Source organism: Diceros bicornis, chromosome 3, assembly GCF_020826845.1.
Source record: "Diceros bicornis minor isolate mBicDic1 chromosome 3, mDicBic1.mat.cur, whole genome shotgun sequence".
Classification (NCBI taxonomy): Eukaryota; Metazoa; Chordata; class Mammalia; order Perissodactyla; family Rhinocerotidae; genus Diceros; species Diceros bicornis.
The window spans coordinates 39090104-39111844 of NC_080742.1; the positions used below are offsets into that span (position 1 = coordinate 39090104).

General features: G+C 34.3%; 1 protein-coding gene across 1 annotated transcript in view; it reads right to left on the reverse strand.

Annotated features, from left to right (window-relative positions):
* The window catches only part of VWDE (von Willebrand factor D and EGF domains), a 64716-nt gene that overhangs the window by 19534 nt on the left and 23441 nt on the right, over positions 1 to 21741 (reverse strand). Inside the window, 13 exon segments of the mRNA XM_058570589.1 lie at positions 958 to 1177; positions 2092 to 2342; positions 4297 to 4412; positions 5934 to 6037; positions 6155 to 6310; positions 8538 to 8674; positions 10944 to 11603; positions 11606 to 11907; positions 12059 to 12267; positions 14626 to 14896; positions 16327 to 16402; positions 16657 to 16872; positions 20273 to 20420. Coding sequence (XP_058426572.1) covers positions 958 to 1177; positions 2092 to 2342; positions 4297 to 4412; positions 5934 to 6037; positions 6155 to 6310; positions 8538 to 8674; positions 10944 to 11603; positions 11606 to 11907; positions 12059 to 12267; positions 14626 to 14896; positions 16327 to 16402; positions 16657 to 16872; positions 20273 to 20420 — 2866 coding nt within the window.

Sequence of the window (21741 nt, forward strand, 5' to 3'; positions counted from 1 at the left end):
CTAATATAATCTATTATACTTCTATCTATAATAGATGACTTCAAGGAAAATATCAGCTCAATAACTGCATATTTACTTATTTAACATTTATATCTATTTAAATTAAAGAAAATATTGGTATGAGTTTTTAAAAGCCTTGGGAAATTAAAGGTTGTCAGTCATACTTATTTGGGGTTTCTGGAATCAGACATTTTAGGACAATTAATGAGTTAATGAATACGCTAACATTTCATTTGATTTCAACTCCAACTTCATATCATGATATTTTTTTTTTTTTTTTTTTTTTTTTTTTTTGTGAGGAGATCAGCCCTGTGCTAACATCCGCCAATCCTCCTCTTTTTTTGCTGAGGAAGACGGCCCTGGGCTAACATCCGTGCCCATCTTCCTCCACTTTATATGGGACGCCGCCACAGCATGGCTTGCCAAGCAGTGTGTCGGTGCGCGCCCGGGATCCGAACCAGCGAACCCCAGGCCGCCGCGGCGGAGCGCGCGCACTTAACCACTTGCGCCACCGGGCCGGCCCCCATATCATGATATTTTTAAGTTAATGAATTATCAATAAAACTTCTCTTAAATGGTAATTTTTTTATTTCCTATGGCAAATTTCTTTATTATTTCATATTATATTTCAATAGCAATACATTTAAATACATTTCTACCTAGCAAATATAGACAGAAATGTCTAGGAACCTGCAAAATACAATATAGACATAGAATATTGCCATTAAAATTATAAAAAGGCAAAATTATAAGAGTATATGTAAGCAACTTACAATAAAAAAAGGATACGGATAGCAAATGTATTTGTGATGCCTTTACTAGAATTTTTAAATGTGTGTTAAAATCTTCAGGACTACACATTTGCTTGAGTAATCTGTAGATTACTTGGAAAGCCAAGGAGCTTTCCTTTCTAATTTGTTAACATACTAATTTCATTAATGAGGAACCAAAACTTACCTTTGAGCCCAGGTGGACAATCACAGGAATAACTGTGAAAACCACTAATACATCTGCCAAGGCCACAGGGCTTTGATTGGCACTCAGTGACATCCACTTCACAAAGACCGCCCTGAAAGCCAGGCAAGCAGACACACAGGTATGCTCCACTTCCCGGAGGAAATTTAACATCAGACACACATGATCCACCATTCAAGCAATCACAAGACTTCACAGTCACCTGTAAAAGAAACAAAAAGTAAATGCATTATTTTGCTATAAAATTATCTTCAGTTTATGCCCCAGAAATCATGATAGGCATGTATGTTTATGTGCAAGTAGGACCAGATCACACATTTTGCAAAAATACATATATCTATATTTAATGTTAAATAGTATTTTAAAAGATAGTTTAACAAAAGCAATTATGCCTACTCTCAAGAGCATAGCCATAAAATGCTACAAGATGATTGATTTCCATAATTTCTATAATGCAAGTAGAACAACAGGAAAAAAATTCCTTAAGTTGGAAAGCAGTTAGTCACCTGACATCCCAAAACCTAGCACGCAAACAAACAACAAACTTGAATTTTCTGGTTAACACAACATAGTACACAATTGCCCTTTATAACATTACTTCTGTGTGAAGGTGTGTCTCAAGTTTCAAGTGAATATAGGGCACAAAAACACAGTATTAAGAGCTCATGACTGACATAATCAAAAAAAGTCAGTAAAAAAGGAAATATAGTTCACAATTAATTATTTCAAATGTTATATTTATAATCTTGATTTCTAATTCATCATCTAAGATTCCTTCACTTGAAGGAAAATGATATGATTACCAGTCTTAGGTCTATCACAGATCTTTCACAGGGGTAGCTGTGATGCTTATTCTTTATTTTTATCATAGTTACACACAGAAGAAAACAGTCTAGGAATTAGTAATTTAGATACATGCTCTAGACTTGAGACTTTCTCTAAGGTTTTAAATTCTTACAAAAAAATTTCAAAATTTTGGTAGTTTAATTTTCCCTGAAATGTTTAATAATTTAGTTCCTCTTCCCAAAATAAGAATATAAATTGTATTTTAAATTTAAAGTAATTATTAATATTGTTAATTAGTTGAGGGGGCATTTATGTAATTATAAATATTACCTCAATCATGACTCTAGTTTCAGCATTGCAATTATCGTTAAGACGTAGAGTGACTTGCTGGCGAGTTAGTGACTCTGTTTTCCACATAAGAAGTCCTGCAGAGGAAACATTTGCTCCTTTAGGACCAGAGTTCAAGGTAAAATGGACGTCAGAGCCTTCTGGATCGAGGGCCATGAACTGGCACACAAAGTTCTCCCCATAAAACGTCTGCAATGTGTCTTGCGGTATCTGAATCACTGGGGGTTGGTTGTCTGTAACAGAGAAAACATTTACTTTTGTACCTGTGTGGAAAAGGAAAAGTGTGATACAGAGAGCTCCCATTGAGATGCCATTTTGATAAAATTTGGAATCTGCAAAAATTTCTATTACCTGTTTTTGCTTTTTTTTTTCTTTTTCAGCATTCTGAATCAATTCAATTCCGTTCTTAGAAAATGTAAAAGTAACTGAAGATAAGGTGCAAGATTTCAAGCTTTGCTAGGAGAGTGTAAAAGCACTTTGAATATGGCATAAAATACATATATACATTTGTCTCGTCCAGACCAGATGCATCTCCTCTCCTGTCTGAAATTACTTCTTGGGGTCAACCGTCTCACTGCTCGCTCCTCAACTCTTTCTTCACCCTCTATCCTCTTCAGCTTCACTTTCTCCCTCTACACCTCCTTTTCTCCATTTCTCCCTTACTGCCCATGACTGGATTGTTCATTTGACTCCCCTGAATTTTTCTCACTGTACCTGCCACCCAGTTATAATAATTGGGAGCCATTTAGTCACACCAATTCTCTGCTCCTCAGAGGTCCTTCTAGAGGCCAAGCTCACACACTGGAATGGTGGCTATTTCAGAAGACAGAAAGAGTTCCCTTTATACTGATGAAATGATTTAAAACATCTTTTTATATTGTCATATTAAAAGATATCCCTCTTCCTTGCCAACTAGGTTAACAGAAAGAACAGTCTTTTTCATTGCACTGGGCGCAAACATTCTGATTGCATCGACAACGCACCGATGCCAAGAGACTGTAGTTCTGGCTCCTGTTCTGCCCCTATATATCCTTATACAACTTACTAATTTTAATTTCCTCACCCTACAATATGAGAGGTTGGAACAGATGATATTTCAAGACCGCTTATATCTTTGAACATTGTGCATCTATGATGAATCAGTCATACCAAAGCCATTAAAGATATAGACACCAGTTCAGAAGTTATAATGTGTTTCCCTTGTCTCTTGCACTAAAATCTTCCCCAAATTTCCATTGTCTTTCCACAGTACCCCAAGAGTCTTGCACCTAACAATGAATCATCTGACATATGGTCCAACACAGTAATGAAATTTGCACATATAATAACATATACAGTGATATTACAAAGCACTGTATAAATATATGGTTTTCTGACTCCTCAGATAAAATTACATGGGGCCAGGGAGTAATTATCTCTTGTTTTATCTTAACATGCCTGGTGTTTTGCCTGAGGAAAGAGAGTGTGAGGAACATCTATGTGGAATCATACATAGCTGTATTTAAGGAAGTGAAGAAATTATATGGTATATGACCATAATTTGGAGTATTTTTTGGGTGGAACAAAGTATCTAGAAACTATCTGTACCTAATATTGTACTCATAGAGTCACAGAATGGTAGGGCTGGAAGACATTTTATAGATTATTGAGTCCAGATCATCTTATTTAACAGGTGAATGCATGTTAGAAAACAAATCATTTCCTTTTAACCTAGATAGTTACATGCCTTGTCACAAAACTGGAAAGAGCTAAGCCTAAAAACAGGATTTAGACTTTTGGTGTCAAAGTCATGTTCTCTTTCTACTAAACTCACCAACCTATACTGATGGATGTTTTTGCATTTACGTAGTACTTGAGAGGCCATTTTCCTAGCAGCTCTTTCACTTGCACAAATTGTGTGTGGCTAAATTTACCATTCCCATCTCTTCCATTAATAATTCACATTTGCTTTCCTAATCAAGCATTAAAATAAAAATCCCATACCCTATTGTGGTATAATCATAGAGATTATATAAAATAAAAATATTTCATCTTATATTTCCTTCAAGCAAAGTAAATTACGCAGTTAGAAAAGATGCTAAATTAAATACAGTGTTCATCTTAAACACATTTATGTAACTTGTGGTTTAAAATCACTTTAAAAATGTCTTACAGAGGAAATATTTGGATTAATAAATAATAACTTACTTTCTAAAAATGACCAAGTAAATTTTGAAATTTTAGGTTTACAAATCAAACAAGGGCTGGTAGGATTTTTATCCCCTTCAATGTAGCAGAGTCCATCGATAATGCAAATATTTTCCCAAAGGAAATTTTTACAAAAGGAAAACACCAATCAAGATACAGCTATAGTTAGTGTTTAGGAAAAAAAAAAAAACTACATAGAAAGATAGCAGCATACGTGTTGAGGCCTCCAATGAAAACATATTATAAGTCTGTTTTGATTAGGAGATATAAAATATATCTCCTAATCATAAACGCATGTTAGAAAACAAATCATTTCCTTTATATGTAAATACCTATGGAACTGATCAATATGGAAGGAATAAGAAAATATATATAATTGTATCTCGGTGCAGAATTAAAACTTATAGCTCATAAGTAACAAGGAAGAAAACGTCTCTTTTCTTTTTGTCATTTTTTTACTGCTCAACTCATGCTGAAAGTGCTTTATTTATAAAGAAATGAAACAGACTTTTCCCCCTTGCACATCTTACAGAATCACATTGGTTAAGGTTATCCTCTCTTCCTCTAGGAGCCCACTATGTCCTGTGAACACAGCAAAACTAGACCAGCTTCATGGCATAATTGTCTATACTAGATAACGGATGTCACTACACAAAATAGTAGAAAGAATGCACAGAAATAATATTAAATGTAGCAATCATTTTTAACCCGGGAAGAAGACCAAATTTTGTTCAAGACATATATACTTTGCTCATTTTACAAAAGCTCTTTTTACATCACTCAGACCATTGTACAAAAATAAGAACAGAATAGACCCAAGAGGATAAAACAATGGCAAATAACATCATTTTAAAATTACTTATTGTAGGACATGTGGAAATGGATATTTGAGGAAAATATAAGTCAAACAACTTCTCAGAAACAAAAACTTCTTAATAATATGATCTAATTGCTAATCTCAAAGAAAATAATTTAAAAATTTAAAATAATAATACTTTTAATTTTCATATGCATTTATATTTGATATGCTCTTCAGTTTTGAAGAGCCAAGTGATATTAGATCCATGGTATCTGTTAAATCAGCAACTGACATGTGAGAGAGACCTGTGGATAAACCCAGTACATTGAATATAGATTAAGAGAGTGTGGCTGTGAGGATTCAGCTCAGGCTATGCTGTTCTCTAACCCCTCAAGTGGTGGATATTTTCATGGTTCAATGAATTTAGTTGCCACAAAAGTTTCCTGTAAAAGTACTACCCTTACACATTTTGCAAACTCTACCCAAATGCAATTCACTTGCCAGAAAGATTAGGTAATCACAAAGAGATCTTATTGGAAAATCATTATTACTACTCAAAAAACAATGTATGTAGAGGGAAAATTCAATTTGAACGTTCCTTTTCGATTTTTTAATTTAAAAATCCACCTCAAAATGTTAAAGGTAGAAACCTCTCTCGCCATTTCAACAAGAGTTAGGGGCAGAGTAACAATTTCAATTAATCTGTATAAACTTGCAGGAGGCTTTTCTCTATTAGTATTTCTGATATGAAGGTGAAAAAACGACATTAATATACCACAGCATAGGAAATGAAAATACCTATGATGTAAATGTGAAAATAAGTGAAAAGATACATACCTTTATAGTACATGAGTCCTTTTCAGAGAGACCACAAACTTGACAAGCCCCATCATATATGGTCATTATTTTGGGATTACTGAACCTATGACCATCATTAGATGCCTGTAAAATGTAGTTCTATAATAAGATAATTTCTTCTAAATGTAGCTTCATAAATTCACTATGAAATTTTAATATATATTTACTTTGTTTACAAATACAACATCTTTTCTTTTTTACCTTTAATTGCCACTTCACAATTGGTTTCTCACCCATCAGATCCATAGCACCAGACTGCTGAACATCAGCAGGCAGCTGACAATCAACAGTTCTGCTATTTTGAAAAACAGTATGTGTGTAGACAGTTTCTCCAAGGACCCATTTACTGCTATTATACTGAAGGCATAATGAGAAAGCAATTAACCTCTATCAATTTATAGACATATTTTGCTACCAAATTACATATAATATAAATATAAATTTGAAAATACATGCCTCGTATAATGGAATATATAATGAAGAAACAAAAGTGGCATTGATAGTGAGTTTTATTCAGAATAATAAAAAATGTTTACACCTTTGGTGTAAACTTCTAATGACTCACATTTCTTGTGAGTTGAAATCAAAGAAGTTACCAGTACTGGCCATATATAATGGATCACTACGTAATGACTTTTGTAGCAAGAGGAAATATATTTGACTATGTAGTTAACACATAACGGATTGATTTTCTGCCCAGAAACTTACTCATTTCTCTGAAAAAGCTCCCGCCTTCTACTTCTACTTGAAACTGCCCTTTCTGCCCTCCATCAACATGGTTCCCATAGGACTACTCATGTTACCATATGACCCGCCTCCCTGACTTGACTGGTCAAGAGTGGACCTATGCTGAGCCAATGCTTAGACTACTTGGGATATTTTAACTTTGTACTGGAGGAGATGCTAGGCCAGTCTGCCTCTGGTGGCTTGAGTTACAAGATACAAAGCTATAAAGTTGTTGGTGGGCCATGTTTTTCACTATGTGGAGTAAGCCAGTATCTAGTGAAAGGGAAAAATGAAGCCCACAGAGAAAAGCAGAACTGAGACAGACAGATACACACACACACACACACACACACACACACACATGCACATACACTGACTCTTCATGGTGTTCAAATCCCAAATTCAAGTTTTTTCCTGAGAATTCAGCTACATTCTTATCCTTGATTTTATGAAAAATGTACTATCCTCATAATAAATATCATTTTGGCTCAAGCTAGTTCAAATGAATTTATGTAACTTGAAACTAAGTAAAGAACTAAAATCAATGAGAAAGTGGAGGAAATTCAAAATAGACTAAAAATATTAAAAAATAAACTCAACTGTATTACAAATGACATACATAAACACCAAACAGAGTGGGAAAGAAAAATAGCTAATCTAAGTAAGTTTGGTTTTGGCTAGTGAACCTATTTGTTTCTTTCTATAGTTCTGTATAGTGTGTTAGAGAATTCCAGAGTGTACTCTTTATTTATCAGATGTGTGGAGGAGAGAGGTAGTATGAGAATAAATATCACAGCAAATAATAGGAAAGTAAGTACAAAATGTCCTTTCCAAGAGAATATAAACCTATAAAATTCTCTCTTGGTGAATCACTTAATTGTAGTGTGAAGTCACATGATTTATTCTGCCAAGAATAGTATAATGTCTACTCTCTTGAGTAATATTGAAGCGAATAAAATTATACGTATATTACATTTTCTATTTTGTGTCTTATTATTTCATTGGGATTAAAATAGTTCATGGCTCATTTAGAAAAGCTCTACTTATAAAATCTCGAAATAAGCATATTTTTTGTGTATAACTAATTGATAAAAACACATACAAAAGCTATTTCCTCTTGTAAATTCTCAATCTCAGAATCACATTTGGCTTCATCAATTTAGAGAAAAAGTAAAAAGAATGTTAAAATATGATTTGTTGTTTTAAGTTTTCAGCTTACCCATGTAAATATTTTCTAAATTCAAAAAGCTTTCCTTAAAATAAAATTCTCCTTGAATAAAAAAAAGGAAGACTATATAAATAATCATCAAAAATAAGGTATAATTTGACACACCAATGTTCAAACTGAGTGATCATGTCTTTCTTTTGTGGCCTCAATAAAGAAAAACACTATTTTGTGTATGTGTGTAACCTTTCAGTATGAAATCCATAGTAAGGGAAATATAAAGGATGAGTGCAATTAATCCTCATTTTTTGGTTTGTAAAAGGGAATTGTTCATATCTCTATATCCTATAACTCATGCAGGGTGTCTGAGATAAAAATGATCTCCATTCTTTGTGTTTTTATATTTCAAGAAATACAGAAGCTTCCATATCAACCTTGATATTCTTTCCATTTGTTATTATGACTGAAATAGTGAGCCAATATCTCAATAAAAGTTATATAAAATAATTTAATAGAGTTAACATATAGCGAAGCTTTAAGGTTCAGCAACTTCATCATTTTCCTTTTCAGCTCTCTGTGGATAAGACATCCTTTGGAAATATGCTCCTAATTGATACACCAAATTATTCCAAGATAAAATTAATCTGAATAACTTATAAGCTTAATTGTTTTTCAAGTCTATAATTAACATACCTACAGTTTAGTAACTTCACATTTAAATGAAGGTGATTCTTTGAAGCCTTGACCAAAAACTCTCACTGTTATGCAATTATATTTTCAAACATTACAGAATCCAGCATTCTCAAGTTCTATAATTTCAGGAGCTTTGTGTTTGAAAAAGTGATAACAAAATAAGACATATTTTCCTTAATTCCAGAAAAAAAACCTAATTATTTTAAAGGTCCAAATTAAAAAACAAGTAAAATAATATTTCAAAGTCTGCCCCCAAATGTTATTTAGTACATTAATTAAACCATTAAATGTTAAGAGTAATCTGGAATTTTAAAAAGTGTTATCTACCATCAAACCAATAAAAATAGTATTATAGGTACTATCAGCACCTAAATATACAGGTTTAATTAATGTTTTAATAATATTTGATATCAGTTAAGGGCATGTATTAAGAAATTACTACTATAATGGCCTCCGTTTTGGTTTTGCCATTTTGCTTTTTGCCATACAGATGGGTTACAGAAAAAATACTTTTGTAATACAACAGTGTAGTTAGCAAGTTAAAAATATTAAAATTTTTAAAAATCCTTAATTTAAGCTTTAGAAAAGACTCATTAAAATTTATGTATGCTGCCCTTGTAGTATTATTGATGTTTTTATGTATTATTGCTGTCTTGCACGCTACCATATTCTTGGGTGTACTTCTCAGTCACAGAAAAAAAAAATTTCTTCTAGCAGTCAGAGTTAACTGACCTTCGTATGGTTATATCTCTGTTCTTGGTAAGATCATGCATTACCTGTCTACGGCCATACCACCCTGAACGTGCCCAATCTCGTCAGATCATACGTTACCTATATAAGCAGGGTCTGGTTATCAAAATAGACAAATGTAGTATGTAAAAGTAATCGAGTCCTTTGTCTAAGCACTGGCAAAATCTAAGTCAATATAACTTTACTAGCAATAGGATACAAAATCATAAGTTATGTGTACTTAGAACCCTAAAAATATTTATGAAAATTAAAAAGTATTAGTTTATTCTTTCATATATTCAACAAATGTTTGCTAAGCAACTTCTATTTCTCCAATGTTATTAAAAGTGTATCACATAAGTGTTTTCAAGACTATGGAGAAAACGTATATTAACTATATTAAGGGAGAAAAAGACTGCAAGATTGTGAGAAAAAGTACTTTATTTTGAATAACCATGGAAGGATGCTCTAATAATATGATATTAGAACAGAAAGGAGAAAGAATTCATTCATGAAGACTTGTGGTGGAAAATGCTCCAGTGAGAGGGAGCTATAAGTGCAAAGATCCTGAGGTAGGAGCAGGCTTGACCTCTTTGAGGAACAGCAAAGCAATCACTTGAGAACACTGGAGAGCACTGAGCTATGGAAACACGGGTAGATAAATTCAGTGAGAGAGGAGCCTCAGATTGTGTAGGGTCTTCTAGGCCATGGTAGGGACTGTGGATTTCACTTGGAAGGAGATGGAGAGCCACTAGAGGGATTTAAGTAGAGGAGTAATACGATCCGATTTACATTCCAAAGAGATCACTTTAGCTGCTGCATGGAGAATAAACTTTGAGAGAATCTATAATAATCCAGGTGAGAGATAATGGTGGCTTGGACTAAGGCTGTAGCAGAGAAAGAGATGAAATTCTTTGAAGCTAGAGCTGAAGTTGCTGCTAATGGATTAAACATGAGACATGAGAGAAAGATATAAGTCAAAATGACTACAAGTTTTTAACGTGAACGATTAGAGGAATCAAGTTTGCAATTTACTGAAATGCAATTTACTAAAATGGAAAAGTCTGCAGATGGAAAAGGGCAGGATGGTGGCAGCAGGAGGAAAATCAGGAGTTATTGGTTTAGTAGTTAATGGAATCAAATTGACTTTTTAAAATTTCTTTCTCTAATATATTGAGACAAAATAGCTTGTACCATATAGATGGGTTAGAAAAAAAAATTAGCAAATCAGTATAATTAGCAAAATATTATAAACACAGAGCTTAAAAAATACTAAATTTGAGTCCTAAAAAAACAATTATTCTCTACAAGTAGAGGGACTAGATATGTGCAAAGGCCCTGAGGTCAAGAGAACTCAGCATTTTCAAGGAACATCACCAAGACCAAAGTGGGTGGAGTGGAATGAGTGAGGGCAATAGTAGTAGGGATGAGTACCCAGAAATAACTGTGTGCCCGATCACGTTGTGCCTGATAGGCCATTATAAGCACTTCGGCTCTTACTCTGAATAAGACGAGACACTTTTGGAAAATTATTAAGGTATTAATTAATATAGTTTGGGTTTTTTTCCCCTATATAATCTAAATAAATCCTGTTAAGATACTGAAGGTAAAAAAGAACAAAGACGTTTTCATGATCAAATAATAAACACAATATCAAAGTTGGAGATATTTACTTACCGTGCGAATCACTGCAATCATAGGAACGAAAGCCTGGGGAACATGCGCATCCCCATTCCATACACTGCCCATTGCCACTGCACAAACTGGGGCATTTTAATACCAACAGAATGCCTTCAATCGACCTGCTGTATTCTTCTGTGTTAAATTTCCCCTCTTCCAAAATCCTCTTTTCACATTCATTTTCTAAAAGGGCCACACCTGCTTCTGCCCAGCTAAGATCATCTTTTAGGAGAACATCCTTGACACACATATCTATGACACTGTCTAGTCTCTTGCCAAGAAAGGCAAGACAGTGCCTTCCTATGCTGGAGTTGGCTAGAGTCAGCTGACACAGTGCCAAGGTGCTGTACTCAGTGAGGCCAGAGGGGGTGGGCCACGTGGGGACAAACTCTTGGTGGACATCCTCGGTATGGTCCTCAGGGAAAAAGTAAGTAAACTCTTCTAGGTCACCTCAGCTGAGACTTTGAAAAGCAAATAAAGGAAGAAACTCATAAAAGCTTTGCCGTTTCCATCTGTTTCGTCGATCCCACCTTGTTTTTTGGCTGTGACTCCCCTGGTCCCGTGTGTGTCTCCCATTATCTGAAGTTTTTGGTGCATCTTGTTTTTCATTCCCAGGATGTTTTTGTAAACTTACGTCCAGTTTGGTTAGGTTCACAGGCTTTTTTCTTGAGGAAAGAAATTCAAATTATTTTCTTCTCGAGATATAGGCTTGTTTATCACTCTGGCAAGAGCTTCTGAATTAATATATTCAGAGGTGACATCTAGTTCTGGTATCAGGGAAGAAAATTTGACATGTGTGAGGTCTTTGCAACCTGAAATAATTTCTGATTGAGAAACACTATCCAGATGGTTAGAAGATGGATACCATGAAGGAGTGTCCGACTTTCAATTGTAGGACAGTTTTCCAGGTGATGGCAGAGAAATTGGCATGGTGTCAAACATGCTTTTTCCTGGTAAAATCCTTCCAGATGGAAAACAAAAAAAGAATAGTAATTTGGACAGGAACATATTTTCCCCCAAGAATGTGTTGCAAAAAAAGAAGAGAATTGACTCACACTAATTTAAATTTAATATTAATGTAATCACAAATGAAAAATAATTTACTCTCTTACCTCCATTCATTAATAAAAGCAGCACAATTATTAAGGGTTTGATCAATTTTGATCCCATTTTTATCATGGAAATCATTTTCTGGGTTTTCATCAAACGTGCCACAAAGTCCCAAAGTATTTCTGTAATCTAGGCTAGGGGCTCTGATTGTTAAACTCATGCCCCATTCACCAAGATCAGCACGGATAAACGCTCCAGAAGAAAACCAGAACTGAAATAAAAAATCAGAAATAAAAGATGTTTAAATAATATTTAATATGGACTAAGAAAAAAACTATTATTTAAGAAATAAAAACAAAACTCATTTACTCCTTCAACATAAAAGAGAATAAAATACTGATTCTCTTTAGACTACAACTTTCCTTTTAACGCTATATGTCAAAACAATGGGTTTTTGCATTTTGCTGACTTGAAATTTGATCTCCATATTGATCCTCTTATTGAGGTGTGTTGTCCAAACTCCTTTCTTTAAACAATTTAAACCAAAGTGCAATATTTTATACAATTAAAACAGCTATAAAGGTTGAGGATAATGTTTACCAAGTAATGGCTCTGATAATAATTATATAATGTAGAACCAGACTGCTGAGTAATCAATTTACAGAGATAACATAATTCCAGAGGAGCACATATTCCTGTGGCTAATCAGCATTCTCTTGCTGCCAGTAGGCAAATAGAATCAGAAGGCAAATTATAACCAGATCATTGCCTGGGGAGTCAGGAATGAGAGCAAGGGGAGTTTGTTGAATTATCCTAATACCCTTTGTTGTCTAATGATGATCCTCCCCACAGGAACGTCGTCTCTCCCAGATCAGGGTCTTGGATGCACGTGCCGAGAAACTCTTTTCTAAAAATCCCTGAAGATACACCACGTGTATTTGTTCCTCTGCCTCTCCTTCCCTTTAATTTTTTAAATTTAAAAATTGCACTTTTTTTTTTCTTTTTTTAAACCTGGTAAGTGTTCGCTACAAAAAGTTATTTTAAAAGCAAACAAACATTACATTACTACTCAATCTGAGGTAGCTAATGTTAAGATCTTGGTGCAAATTCTTTGAAAACCTCTCCTATATTTCATTAATATCCTTACCTGTCAATAAATATACATCTACTCCAAAATTTTCATGACTACAAAGTGTTCTATTATGTGACATCACTATATTTAGGGTTTCGGTTAAACTCTTTTATTCATCACTGATTAATTATAATTTTCCCTCTTAGGAGAGATGCAATGAATATCATTGGGTTATGCACATCCTTAATTATTTATGATTATAAATTTTCAAAAGTAAATTTTTTAACAAAATGACATGTGCAGGTTCAATTTATATATATATGAATAATATATATGTCCTCTGGAAAGATTGTAACTATTTTTACTCTTGTCAATATTGTATGAGAGATGTTTGATCTGCATTTCTTTGATTAATAATGAAGTTGAGGTTTTCATATTTTTGTTGGTTATTTGTACGTTTGAACATATTTATCAGTTTTTTTTCTTTTGTGAATTGCCTGTTTATATTATTGGCTCATTTTAATTGGAGTGCCAATCATACATTAGTGATGTATAAGAGTATTTTCTATATGGACTGTATGTTTTATATATAGCAAATATTTTCCCAATTTTTATTTACATTTTGGTTTTTGATGATGGAATTCAAATATATAATGTTATGTTAAAAAATTCTTGTTCACCTCAATGCTATAAAAACATTCACTTACATTTTCTACTACTTTCGTTTAAATTTAAATTTTATTCACCAGGAATTTACCTTTTTGGAAGATGAAAAGAAGATAACCTTAAAATACAAATAGTTAGCTCATAGATATGAGCTAACTCATATCATTTAAAAATATTAATTAGTATATATAATCTTGGATCTGTTCCTTTTTATTTTTTTGTGTGAGGAAGATCAGCCCTGAGCTAACATCCATGCCAATCTTCCTCTTTTTGCTGAGGACGACTGGCCCTGGGCTAACATCTGTGCCTATCTATCTTCCTCCACTTTATATGGGACGCCGCCACAGCACGGCTTGACAAGCAGTGCGTCGGTGCACGCCCAGGATCCAAACCCGGGCCACCAGCAGCGGAGCCCACGCGCTTAACTGCTACGCCATGGGGCCGGCCCTTGGATCTGTTTCTTGATTTTCTACTCTCTTCCATGTATCTACCACCCTATTCCTGAGGCAGAACCATCTGTATTTATTTCAAAAATTGGCTAGTTATTCCTGAATATTTCTTCTTAATTATATATTTCATCTCTGTCTAATATAACATTTATTAGGCACTATCAAAAACAATTTTTATGAATAACCCAAGTTATCATATTGAAATCTTAAAATAAGGCAGTTTAGATTTGACAAAGTTTTAACTATGTTGTGTCTATTTGTGTGCAGTAAGTGAAAAAATATTTATTCCAAGATCAGTGTTAATTTAAAAGCTATTTTCTTTAAAAAATTAATGCTGAAAAATGATAGCTCCTAGTTTAATACAAGTGAGAAGTTCAGATTTTAATCCAAAATCTGTAGAAAATAAGGAAAAATATTTTTAATAGTTATGAATCATACATACTGTGACTTTTATTCCTAAGTAAGATTCACTTATCTTGATATTGCTTGTTACATCTTGGCTCTTTACAAATAAATATGGCTGTGATTCATGTAGCTGACCTCTGCACATATCCAAAGTAACCACATCACCTTCTTCTTTGGCAACAAACCCGCAGTTACATGACACAGGATAGTGAAGGCTTCCACAGTCCCACTGACGTACATGGACTTCAAAATCACGTGACATACTCTTATAAAGCACAAATGTTCCAGTCTTGAAATTATCATATACCCTATCATTAACAAAAGTCAATTGCATTAAGAATTGGTATAAAATATCACAATTGTAGTTATAAACTAAAAATGTGTATTTGAATTTATTTAAATACAATTTAAATTTATTTATACACATTCAATATATTTTGATGCAAGAATAAAAAATCTGTATTTCTGATAGCTTTATCTATCACTAGCATTTATTTGCAGAGCATTGAATGAAACAAAGTAGTGATAAACATCCAAATCTCTCTTGCTACTCTTTTCTTCCATTTCACCACTTCAGTTAACACCTACTGCCACCCTTCTCTTTCTGTCATTGCTTTAGTTTTCTTCATAGCATCTATCTTCCTCAGATACTCTCTATATTTTATCTATTAACTGTGTATATCTCTCTTCACCTATACAAAGGTAAGCTCCGTGAGAGCAAGGGACATTTGTCCATTTTGTTCCCTGCCAAACTTCCAGCACTTAGAACGTGGTTTGTCCCTTAGTTGTTGCACAATTAATCTTGTTGACTTATAACGAATTAAATTCATCACCACTATGCTTTCTTGAGGTTTTTTCACTAGAGCTCCTAAGCTTTTAATTATAACCATAAAGGATTCTTACATGTGGGATCAGTTCCTACAACTTTGCAATACTTATTCAAACTTCTGGAGTATAATTTGTTATTGGAGGGGTTCTACATTGATTTACTCATATTAAATAATTTTACTGACAATGATCATATTACAAGTTGTAAAAAAGAATAAATTACCTTGCATCATGGAGAAAATTTTGACTCAACAATGAGATGTTCTTATCATTTTCTTTAGGGACTTCTTAAAATCTCAAATTCCCCAGAACAGTATAACTAAGTTTAAATCTTTCTATGCAGATACTAATAGCAAGATAGCTTAGATTACTTTTTGGTCATTTTGCCCATTTTATTTTAAGTTCCAGAGGCAGATATCCAGGTATTCATGATGGCTACAATAGGTTATTTTTCCTTCCTGAGTATCCTTGCCATGAATTAGAACTGAGTAGTTTTTAAAATAATTTTAATGTGTTAGTGTAATCATCTTGCCTAAACTTTAAAGATTATTTTAGTATCACGTAGAAATGCATTATACTAAATATTTCTAGAGCAAATAATCAAATCATTATTAAAAATAAATAAATGGTCAAGCTAAAATGATTGTCTGTATGTGTAAGAATCTTTATTTTTACAAATTCAGCCTCACAACTAATCCTCACATTTACTAAGGACTAGATTTTAAGGCAAAAACATTCCACACAAATAAGTTAGTACTTTGAAACAAGCCAGTGATGTCTATATGCCTTCCTGTCTAATTTTTCAGTGAAAAGGACTAAGAAATGATAAAATAGTATGATGTTTAAAATAAAACAACAAAATCCAAAAAGAAACAAAAACCGCTAAAAGAAAAAACTTTCAGGAAATTACCTGCCATCAAATGTAATTATATGTGGGTCAGTAAATGAATAGTAGTATGCAGTTGGGACATCCTTTACTCTGATCTTAAAAGCAAAGATATTTTCAGTAAATATTACTATTAATTGTTATTTAGTGATATACAATAAATTGCTTAGCAATCTCAATGAATTTTTGATTAGTTATTGTTTTTATCATAGTTATTGAAAACTGAATCATTTAAAAACTGAAATAACTTACTAAATACTTTTGAAATGAAAAGCTTACAAGGTGTAGTGATAAAATACACATATCTTTTTTTAAAGTTTCAATTGTAAAGATATTTTTGTAATTTGTCGAGCTGGATGCTGTCTGGAATGCAGCTGTTCCACAGGAAATCCTCATTAACTATAGGTTCCACTACAATGTTTGTAACTCTATCTCCGTCTTGAGAAAAATCTGTTACAGTGGTGTAGTACACAAAAGCATGGCCACAGGTTCCATTAGCACAGGATGATGTCCAGTGAAGGTCCACGTGACAGGAAGACAGTGCCAAATTTAAGCCTAGCTGTTCTTTACCTATTTTATGAAAAAATACATGGAGAATTTTTCTAAAGGAATATACCAACCAAAGCATGTAGTAACTCAATTAACATGAGACACTGAATTGAGAGACTACTCTTAAATTATTTTCTCTTACTCAAAAAATAGGGTTGTAATTTTTGTCAAAATAAAACCAAAGCTGTTGAAGCCAAGACGTGGAAGCAACCCAAGTGCCCATCAACAGATGAATGGATAAAGAAGATATGGTATATACATATATAAAATGGAATACTACTCAGCCGTAAGAAAAGACAAAATTATGCCATTTGCAACAACATGGATGGTCCTTGAGGGTATTACGTTAAGCAAAATAAGCCAGACAGAGAAAAACAAACACTGTATGATTTCACTCGTATGTGGAAGATAAACAAACACATGGATAAGGAGAACAGATTAGTGGTTACCAGAGGGGAAGGGGGGAGGGGTAGGTTGAAAGGGGTAAAGGGGCACATATGCATGGTGATGGATGGAAACTAGACTGTTTGTGGCAAACACGATACAGTCTATACAGAAACTGATATATAATAATGTATACCTGAAATTACACAATGTTATAAGCCAATATGACCTCAGTAAAACAATTAAATTAAAAAAAAGCCCCAAATCTATTGAACTCTACCTGATCTTTACAAATAATTAATCAACTTCAATATATACATATAAATATATACAAACACATACATATTGTTATTTTCAATAAGGTTATACATCTATATGCACCTGGATAAAATTCAAAAGCAATATATAAAATTTATCTTTGTTTCTGTAAAAAAATTGATAATTCTAGCACCAAAAAACATAATTTGATTTTTTTTTCTGCCTAAGAATTGGGCCTTGGGTCCAGATATGTCTATAATATTTCTTAGGGCTTGTGCTCATGTTCTATCCATTGTTGAGTGATGGCAATGACTACTGATACAGGGTTCATCAAACAGGTTTAATTATTGATACAGGGCTCATCATCTTAAAAAAGAGAAGAATCAAAATAAATTAAGTAATTCCACACCAGTAATAAACTCTCTACCTCTTTTCACCTCCCAAGTGTCCCAATACATTCAGAACCTCGAGATGCTCCCTGGCCTATAGAACAAAGAACAAGAAAAAATAACTTGGAAAGAAAATGGTAATGAAAAAGAAGGAAGGAACTCCAGGAATTTGTAAAACTGAACAAAAAGGATAGATTCCTCCAAAAACTGGCCACAAAGGAAGTTTGCTCTCATATCCAATTAATGATTCCAAAGTCCTTCTGAGATTAAAGAAGAAAGAAAAGAACTTTCTATCTTCTTTTCTTCCACACATCATTTTCAGGTATAAAATTATATTGGTCAGATATAGCTACACTGCATTAGATTCAAAATTCCTGAAAAAATATTTCTCTTCATGCATTTTTTCTAGAAATATATACTTTCCCCATGCACATAAAAAATAACAGAAACATCCAAACTCTTAAACAGCTCCCAGAGGTGAACATGGAATATATCTGGCTTAGATATAGCCCCTGACATCATTTCCTCTGGTCTATGGTATGAGGGCCAAGTATTGTTCTCTTCAAGCCTGTGGAAAAAGCAGGATGGTCTTTGTAGGAATACCAGGAAACACCAACTGTTCTCTATGGAATTAGAGATATACTTAAAAAAGATGAGATGAGGAATATCCAGAATGAAACTCAGGAAATTTTCTCCAGAAAAAAAAGGAAATCATTTTTAATTGACAAAGAATAAGAACATGCAAACTTCTAAAATGAGGGAATACATTTAGCCTGTTTTTGTATTGTTACAGCAAGGCTTGCCTGTTTAAAGAATTGTGGAAATTAATAAACAGAAACCTCATTAAATTGGAGCCAGGGAGATCTCATGCCCTATGTCCATAGCAGAGCCTAACAGGAAAAAGAAAGACTTCCTCTTTTTAATCAGACAGAAGCTCAGCCAATGAGAGACTGTCACAACTCAGCCAATGAAAAGCCACTACACCTAGAACTCTTTGTTTACAATAGCCCTCCCAACTTCCTCCTCCCCTCTATAAAAGAGCTTCTCCTGCTTTGCTGTTGGGGACTTGTACCTGGCTCACCATGGTTACAGACCCTGAAGTGTAATTCTTTGCTGATCCCAAATAAACCCATTTTCTGGAGAAATAACTGGCTGTCTATCTGTTTCAGGTCAACAGAAGTGAGAGTATTCATATAGTTTAAAGTATACTTGTAACTGAAGGAAATCTTTGCCTAACACAATTTTGGAAAATATCAATCACATCATCCTTTCCCTCTTCTCCTCCATAAATTGTAGTAAAATTTGCCTAACATGCTTCTCAGAGATGGTTTGAAGTAGAATTGTGTCAGACAGTCTGAGGGAGTGGGTTTAATTTCATATTTGTGGGTTATTTCTCAAAATACAGTGTTGCTCATGGTGCTCCTGAAATCTAAGTAGGTGAGTATTAGCTAAGCCTGTTTACTGTCAAGTATCTTGGGATAACCTCTCTTGATTCCTCTGTCTCCACGTTCATCTTTTTTCCTGGTGCATCATTCCCATGAGACTTTCTCTCTGCTAGCACTTTTATCCCTTTATTTCTCTGATTTAATTATTATATAAGAAAGACATAAAGACCTAGATACATTGTATTTGGTGTATTTACTAAACAAAGTTTTATGTCCTATAGTGAAAACATACGTGAACAGAGCTGTAATCTCTCTTACAGGCTATATTTTAATTTATGTACAGTAGTCCCCCCTTACTCACGAGGGATACGCTCCAAAACCCCTAGTGGATGCCTGAAACCACAAATAGTACTGAACCCTATATACACTACATTTTTTCTATATACACGTACCTATGATAAAGTTTAATTTATAAATTAGGCACAGTAAGAGATTAACAATAACATAATAAAACAGAAGAATTACAACAATATACTGTACTAAAAGTTACCATAGATCTTACTTAGCACGCAATTTTTTTCTTTCCTTATTTAGTCGAGAACTTTCATCTTTTCACTTATAGGAAGCACTTTACAGCTTCTCTTTGGCGTATCCAAATTGCCAGCATCACTACTCTTGCACTTTGGGGCCATTATTAAGTAAAATAAGGGTTCCTTGAACATAAGCACTGCAATATCATTACAGTTGATCTGATAACCGAGATGGCTACTAAGTGACTAACCAGCAGGTAGCATATACAGCGTGGATACACTGGACAAAGGGATGATTCACATCCTGGGAAGGACGAAGTGGGATGGTTCGAGATTTTATCACGCTACTCAGAAGAGTGCACAATTTAAACCTTATGAATTGTCTGTTTCTGAAATTTTCCATTTAATATTTTTGGACCAAGCTTGGCCAGGGTAACTGAAACCACGGGAATCAAAACTGCGGGTAACGGGGGACTACTGTATCTCGTACATGCCTTGCAGAATGAGATTCTGCATTCCTGATCAAGCTCACTGAATTCAGAACAAGCGACAGGAATTGTGCTCTCTATCCTCAACTGGTATTCTTTCCCATCTTCTGAGACAGTGCTCAATTCAGGTTGTAACTGGTGTAAGAAAATATGTAGAGCAGTTATGTAAAAATAGAACTTATTTCTAAAATATAATAATTTTTGAAAGGGCATTTTTCACAGCGGCTCATGTTTTGCTAAATTAGCTGGTAGTAATAACTTAAGCACTGGAATTTTTTAATTAAACAAGATCAATTGAAACCAAACCCTTAAAAATATCAGCAACACACAGAAGAGTTCATGGAGTCTCTGTACTGCTCTGAGCTTAGGGCACAATTTGGTTCTCCCACACGTGTTAGGCAGTCTCATAGGAGCCTGCCTTAGTGATTCTAGTCCTATGGTGGGCTACAGAATGAAGGAGACAGAAAGATTCCTATATTCTTCAATTTTTTGCTAATGTTTACTGACACACCAATGGAAGGGACTGTTTATTAATATCTTCCCTAATATAAATTAGAAATCTAAGTATCTTTAAAACATAAATCAAAATATTATTGTCACCTGAAATATCTCAACCTTCAGCTTATTTCTCAGCCTCTGCTTTCCACAGTTGGATTCACTGAGTACTGAAAGCTGGGCCTGGTCCTATGCCAGGTCATAGCCCAATCCTTTTTTGAGGCAGGAAGTTTTTACTCAGTCTCAGTTCTTGGCTAGCTTGCAAAACAGATATTTCTTAGCACTTAATTTTATCCATTAGCCTAATCAGAAACAGAACCTGGGGGCTGACCACCAGCCCTGATTGTCTGCTGACATCTTACGAATGTAGATCCAAAGGTTCTGTGTTCCCAAGATCTGAGCTCTGCTTCCCCTCCTACTGTGGTTATGCTATTCTGAAAGCAGCATTCTTCTCACTTCTTTACCTGGTCCCTGTTGTGTATAAATGGACTTTATCAAGGAACAGGCTTTGTCCCGGTTCTGAGTCCTATTCTCACAACCTATCGATTATCCCATCCTGTCCTTGAACTAGAGATGAGTCCAGGTCAAACTCCAGTCTCGTGGCTGAAACCTCAGAAGGTGCACAGCGCTCATCTGCCTAGACCTCTTGGTACTGCCCCCACTCCTCCCACCGCTCTGGAACCCCTGTCACCTCTGCTCATCTCCTGGAATAGCTCACCAGTTCTTGGACCCCCGTGCTACCAGCAGTGGCCATAGATGCTGCCTTGTTTAGTTAGCTCAATCTTTGCCGTCCATAAAGCCCAGATTTCTGGGTTAATTGTACTCTAGCCAAAAACTCTAGTACTTGACATGGTATGCATGATAACTAAAAAACTGATACTCTAACTCTAATTTATACAATGGAGTGAATTATGGGACTAAATCTTTTGCTTTATTCTAATTTGAGCTATTTCTGAAAAAA